The sequence below is a fragment of the Cavia porcellus genome, unplaced genomic scaffold, assembly GCF_034190915.1.
Source record: "Cavia porcellus strain 051 isolate PalLab524CR breed Dunkin Hartley unplaced genomic scaffold, mCavPor4.1 scaffold_31, whole genome shotgun sequence".
NCBI classification, from domain to species: Eukaryota; Metazoa; Chordata; class Mammalia; order Rodentia; family Caviidae; genus Cavia; species Cavia porcellus.
In genome coordinates this window covers 36,772,158-36,779,104 of record NW_026947514.1, presented here as the reverse complement: position 1 = coordinate 36,779,104, position 6,947 = coordinate 36,772,158, and the positions used below count along the sequence as shown (strand labels likewise).

At 43.6% G+C, this 6,947-nt stretch overlaps 1 protein-coding gene across 1 annotated transcript; it reads left to right on the top strand.

Annotated features, from left to right (window-relative positions):
• Window positions 1-209: 209 nt before the first annotated feature.
• Window positions 210-2,919, top strand: Hspa2 (heat shock protein family A (Hsp70) member 2). Its single transcript, XM_063241283.1, has 2 exons — window positions 210-2,267; window positions 2,817-2,919. The coding sequence occupies exon 1, from the start codon at window positions 336-338 to the stop codon at window positions 2,247-2,249; it is 1,914 nt and encodes a 637-aa protein (XP_063097353.1). The 5' UTR covers window positions 210-335; the 3' UTR covers window positions 2,250-2,267; window positions 2,817-2,919.
• The last annotated feature ends 4,028 nt before the right edge of the window (window positions 2,920-6,947 follow it).

Sequence of the window (6,947 nt, the reverse complement as noted above, 5' to 3'; positions counted from 1 at the left end):
TAGCTGTACTGCGAGGAGTTATTTGCATAACGGCCACCCCTCCACCGGATTGAGGTCTCGCCGCTCACCAATTATATGTTTGTTGGACCAGAGGCCTGTCACTCCGACCCAGGCAAGCCTGTGGTGGGGGCTGGAAGAGTTTGTGTGGGCGGAGTCGGGAGTGGATTGGTTGTAGGAGTTTCGGCAAGGCGACTATAAGAGCGTTGAACTGGGAGGGAGGGAGCGGGGAGATGCTAGGCGCGCTCGAGGCGGACGGTGGCGACCGTTAGTTGACCCCGCGGACTGCGGCTCCCTGCTTTCTTGCCTGAACGCCGCTTGCCCCTCTTTCACCCAGGATGTGCGCCCGCGGCCCGGCCATCGGCATCGACCTGGGCACCACCTACTCCTGTGTGGGGGTCTTCCAACATGGCAAGGTGGAGATCATCGCCAATGACCAGGGCAACCGAACCACCCCCAGTTACGTGGCCTTCACCGACACCGAGCGCCTCATCGGCGACGCAGCCAAGAACCAAGTGGCCATGAACCCCACCAACACCATCTTCGATGCCAAGAGGCTGATCGGGCGAAAATTCGAGGACGCTACGGTGCAGTCGGACATGAAACACTGGCCATTCCGGGTGGTGAGCGAGGGAGGGAAGCCCAAAGTGCAGGTGGAGTACAAGGGGGAGATGAAGACCTTCTTCCCGGAGGAGATCTCTTCCATGGTGCTCACAAAGATGAAGGAGATCGCCGAGGCCTACCTGGGAGGCAAAGTGCAGAGCGCTGTCATCACGGTCCCGGCCTATTTCAACGACTCCCAGCGCCAGGCCACCAAGGATGCGGGCACTATCACCGGCCTCAATGTGCTGCGGATTATCAATGAGCCTACTGCGGCCGCCATTGCCTACGGCCTGGACAAGAAGGGCTGCGCAGGCGGCGAGAAGAATGTGCTCATCTTTGACCTGGGCGGCGGTACCTTCGACGTGTCCATCCTGACCATCGAGGACGGCATCTTCGAGGTGAAGTCCACAGCCGGCGACACCCACCTGGGCGGCGAGGACTTCGACAACCGCATGGTTAGCCACCTGGCTGAGGAGTTCAAGCGCAAGCATAAGAAGGACATTGTGCCCAACAAACGCGCGGTGCGGCGACTTCGCACGGCCTGCGAGCGCGCCAAGCGCACCCTGAGCTCGTCCACCCAGGCCAGCATTGAGATCGACTCTCTGTACGAGGGCGTGGACTTCTACACGTCCATCACCCGCGCCCGCTTTGAGGAGCTCAACGCCGACCTCTTCCGCGGGACCCTGGAGCCGGTGGAGAAGGCGCTGCGCGACGCCAAGTTGGACAAGGGCCAGATCCAGGAGATCGTGCTGGTGGGCGGCTCCACTCGCATCCCCAAGATCCAGAAGCTGCTGCAGGATTTCTTCAACGGCAAGGAGCTGAACAAGAGCATCAACCCCGACGAGGCAGTGGCCTACGGCGCGGCGGTGCAGGCGGCCATCCTCATCGGCGACAAGTCTGAGAACGTGCAGGATCTGCTGCTGCTCGACGTGACCCCCCTGTCGCTGGGCATCGAGACGGCGGGCGGCGTCATGACCCCGCTCATCAAGAGGAACACCACGATCCCCACCAAGCAGACGCAGACCTTCACCACCTATTCGGACAACCAGAGCAGCGTGCTGGTGCAGGTGTACGAGGGCGAACGGGCCATGACCAAGGACAATAACCTTCTGGGCAAGTTCGACCTTACCGGGATTCCCCCGGCACCCCGTGGGGTCCCGCAGATCGAGGTCACCTTCGACATCGATGCCAACGGCATCCTCAACGTCACCGCCGCTGACAAGAGCACCGGTAAAGAAAACAAGATCACCATCACCAACGACAAGGGTCGTCTGAGCAAGGACGACATCGACCGGATGGTGCAAGAGGCGGAGCGGTACAAGTCGGAAGATGAGGCTAATCGCGACCGAGTGGCAGCCAAAAACGCGGTGGAATCCTACACATACAACATCAAGCAGACCGTAGAAGACGAGAAACTGAGGGGCAAGATTAGCGAGCAGGATAAAAGCAAGATCCTCAGCAAGTGTCAGGAAGTGATCAACTGGCTCGATCGAAACCAGATGGCGGAGAAAGATGAGTACGAACACAAGCAGAAAGAGCTGGAAAGAGTGTGCAACCCCATCATCAGCAAACTTTACCAAGGCGGTCCTGGCAGCTGCGGCGGTGGCTCTGGAGCTTCCGGGGGCCCCACCATCGAAGAAGTGGACTAATGCTTGCACGCAGTCAACGTAAACCTCTTTTCCTTTCTTTTTTTCCTTTTGTTTTGGTTTCTTTGAAATGTCTTTGTGCCAAGTAGATCTGTTGTTGAAAGGCTTTAGCCTGGTATATGCATATGAAAGGAAAGGAAGACAACATAGTTTAACTATAAAAGATTAGTTCTGAAGTTTGATTTTGAAAAAGCATTATTTGAGGTTTCTCCTTAAGGCATTTTGCGTGATTTGAGCATTTTTGGTTAGTTTAGTTTGTGCATGGAGATTTGAGAAACCTGATGTTTGCACACCTGTCCTATGGAAGCATGGTAACAATGAAATATATAGGAGCTTGAATTGTTTATTTGTATGCACTACGTTAAAACTAAAGTAACACTGCAGTAATGTAAAGGACAGGTTTATTTTTTGCAAATAAATGCATTAAGTGCGACTTTAAAATAAAACTGAAGTTGATCTCAACGTTATTGCCTTGAGTTTTCCATTTTTTCCCCATATTTTACTCATGTTGGTCTTTAAGATATTAGTATGTTGTGAAATGTTTCTAACCCAGTCTTCTCTAATTCTCAGATGAAGTTCCTGGCTTGAATTACCAACAACTTAAAGGGAGAAGAATCTGGGTAAACTCTTCTACCTCTCCCAACCCCCCTTTAATAAAGCCATCTGACTAGGATCTCTTACTTTGTTCAAATGAAAACCTACTCGAATACTCCAGGGAAATACAAGCTGTATGCTAGGGTTAAGCAAAAATTTTTTTGTAGAATAATCAAAGAAGGGCAAACATTGTCTTCTCAGCATAGCCCAAAGGAGCACAGTATATGGAACCCTTGCTTTTTTGTGACATACAGGTGCCTGAAATAAGACCCAGCGGACAAATTTTAATGTTAAAAGTCCATATCCAGTGAAACTTTTTTTAACTCTTTAATTTTCTAGTAAAACAATTCAGCATTTAGGTTTATAGAATATATATTTTTGTCTTTTTGAGACAGAGTCTTGCTGGGCAGTTCAGGCTGGTCTTGGACTCACTTTGTAGCCTTGGCTGGTCTTGAACTGCTTCAGCCTCCCGAGTGCTGGGATTACAAGGGTGAGCCATCATGCCCAGCTGCATAGTTTATAGAATATTTTATAAGAACATTTCCAACAGTTGTAATGACTTGGGAGGTATGGGAAAAGTATATATTTTGTGTGTGTGTAATTTGAAAATCTTAGTGCCTTTGCAATACCTTCTTCAAATCACTACAAAAAATTCTATTTGAAAGGGCAAACTATAAGACCATATTTTGTTAATATCCATCTTGACCATTTTTCCTATAAACCTGATTTGAGATTGTTATACATAGGAATACATTTTCTCTTTTGGAGAGCCTTTATTTTGGACTTAAGATTGAAAATTCATATCCTTAGGAAAAGGAGATTGATTTTTTTTTTTCCAGTCCTCAGAATCTGTCCCATAGGCACTCTACCACTGACCCTTACCTATCCCCTTTTAGTCTTGAAATTTTCTATAGGGTCTTGCTAAGTTGCCCAAAAATGCTAGCCTTACAGGTGTTTGCCACTCCTGGCTTGATTTTTATTGTTTTTCTGCTCTGTTTTGATTTACTCTGTGTAACTTGTGAGACATTTAATAATGGTGGTTGGAAAATGCTTGTTTTAATGTTTTCCTTGCACATGGACATTTTGCACATGGACAATCCAATGACGTGTTGTTCATAGGGTAATGAAATATACATATTTTCATTTTAGTAGTGGGCCCTTGTATGTCACATAGAGATTAATTTTTGGAATAGTAGTATGAGTAATTTAAAAATAGAATACAACTTAGTTTGAAGATACTGGGCTTTGGTAATGACCCTGTAACATAATAGTTGACCCCTATATTCAGACAAGATTTTTTTAAAAAATAAAAAAGTCTGACTTGGCTCAGGAGAGGAAGATAAATAGATGTGAAATTGCTTCAGAATAATTTTAAAGACATACAGGGGATTCTTTACGCTCTGGAAAGTGGTGAAAATAACTCAGGTTATCAGTGCTACTAGTGTTACATGGGTGGAAAGTTTTGGCAATTAGTGTTTGAATTTCACTGGCTACAGACAGCATCACATAAATGTTTGACAAAATACTAATTCTGTGGATACTCACAGAATTAGATGTGGTTTTAGAGTGACTTAACATGAGTTTTACCAAAATAAAAATCTTCTATGAGTCCTTTATTTGTTGATACTGCTTATTCCTCATATTAACTTCAAAACATAATTGCCTTTCTGTAAGTGCAATGTGTTATTAGTATGACTCATTTTATGTTTTTATTCTTTTGGGGAGAAGGTCTCGCTCTGTAATTCACAATGGCTTTAAACTCCCTATGAGGCTCAGTCTGGTCTTGAACTCAAACCTACTGAGTGCTGGGATTCCAAGTGTGCACCACCACACCCTGCTAGTATCACTCAATTTTCAGACCTCACTTTGGAAAACATTAGTCATAAAGTGAACAATGACTTTGGGAGGCTGAGGCAGGAGGATTATAAGTTTGAGCCCAGCCTGGACAACTTAGCAAGACAGGACCTGCTAGAGCTCAATACAGAAGCCCTGGGTTCCTGCCCTAGTAGTGCAAAAAACAATGCCTCCCCCTAAAAAACCCCAAAATGGTGACTGATAATATATCCTGGTTTTTGATTATATGACTGGCCTCCTAAAACTTGTCATTATACTAATTTGTCTTAAATTTACCAAGATTTGACTATTACTAGGATAAAGCCACCAAAGTAGCCTTTAAGTGTTCCCAGGAGTCACTTAAAACTGGTGACCTAAGAACTCCTAGGAACTCCTTACAAGATGTTAGACGAGCTGTATGTAGTCAAATAACAGTGGAAAAGTACTTGGTGTTAAAACAACTAAATTACAGTTGGAGGAATAATTAACATCACCTAAATTTGAAAGTAGTGTTATGCTTGGGATGTAAGCAAGTGAAAATATACATCTTGGGCCAGGGATTTAACTCAGTGGCATAAGCACCTGCCTGACAAGCACAAGGTTCAACCCTCAGTACCAAAAAAGAAAAAAATATATATCTCACGGGAATTCAGTCATACAACCTGGATGAATTGAAAGATCTATTTTTATCAAGATAAATGGATCTATAAAATATTCCTACTGGGGCTGGGGATTTAGCTCAGCGGCATAAGCACCTGCCTTGCAAGCAGGCGGTCGTGAGTTCGATCCCTGGTACCGAGAAAAATGAAAAAGACAAAAAAAAAAAAAAAAAATATTCCTACTGCTGGGCGTGGTGATGCATGCCTGTAATCCCAGCTCTTGGGAGGCTGAGGCAGAAGGATCGTTTTGAGTTCCAGACCAGTCTGGGTTACAAAGTAAGCTCAAGGCCAGCCAGAACTTTGCATAGTGAGACCTTGTCTCAAAAAGACAAAAAAACTGATATTCCTAGTTTTTCTTTCTTGGTACTGAGGATCAAACTCATGAATTTGTGCTTACCAAGCAGGTGCTTAGGCCACTGAGCTAAATTCCGGGACCCTGATATTCCTAGTTTAAATCAAATATAGTTTATAAGAGTTGTGAGGCATATTTCCTCTTGCTTTTGAACACTGAAATTGAAGTTTTAAGAAAAACCTCCCATCCATGTGTCACAAGACAATATATAGAGTGTGCCAAAAAATATATACATCAGGAAAAGAAAAACTTGTGTAAATATTTTAATAGTAAATTTATTGAAACATAATGAGATGAATACAAGTTACCTTTGGCCTCTATAATCACAAAAGGTGTTCAAAGTGGTGACTATGCATACCCAGGTATTTATTAGGATAGTGAACTGCTAAATGTATACACATTTTTTGGCACATTGTATACATGTTTAGAATAAGAAACAAGGATATTCAGTTACTTTGGTAGTGTGTAAATAGGTACGAGTAAACTGATCTGAATTACAGAATTAAAAATTAGATGCAGAATTTTAGTCCTTAAAATTACGAATCTTCAGAAAGAGTCCAATTTATTTTTGATGTAGCTCTTGCAATGGAAACATTTTAGAGTATATGCATTTTTGAAATTTAATAGGGTAACATGTAATTTTGAAACACTGTCCCTCGGAACAAATAAAAATCATAGGCCCTTTCCTTCACACCTCTCAGTGTAGATTAGTATGTAAATTAAAGGTAGGCAGATAAAAATAATTGTATTCAAATTAGGCATTGCCATTTTCTTTCATGGAAAATGAAAAAATTTTAGGTAAAATTGTAACACTAAATCCCAGCACTTGGGAGGCTGAGGTAGAAGGATCACTGCCAGTGCAAGGCCAGCCTGGGATATGAAGTGAGTTCAAGGCCAGCCTGAACCACAATGTGAAACTCTTTGGGCCAAGGATATAGCTCAGTGGCATAGCACCTACCTGGCAAGCATGAGGCTGTGCATTCAATTCATAGTACAATAAAATAAATAAATATACATATGAAAAATATGCATATAAAATATATCTATGATGTTTTCATACTATAAACATGCATTATAATCAGTGTTTAGCAACTTAAATAATTATATGACCTTTAGGAGTTTCTCTTTTTCTTTTTCTTTTTTTTTTTTTATTTTTTTGGTACTGGGGATCAAACTCAAGATCTCAGACTTGCCAGATAGGCAATTATGACACTGAGCTAAATCCCTGGTCCTAGGAGTTTGTAAGACAAAAAAATATCTTTC

What these genes read in the sequence shown, in the direction of transcription:
- Hspa2 (XM_063241283.1), top strand. Translation starts at nt 336, where the DNA reads ATGTGCGCCCGCGGCCCGGCCATCGGCATCGACCTGGGCACCACCTAC.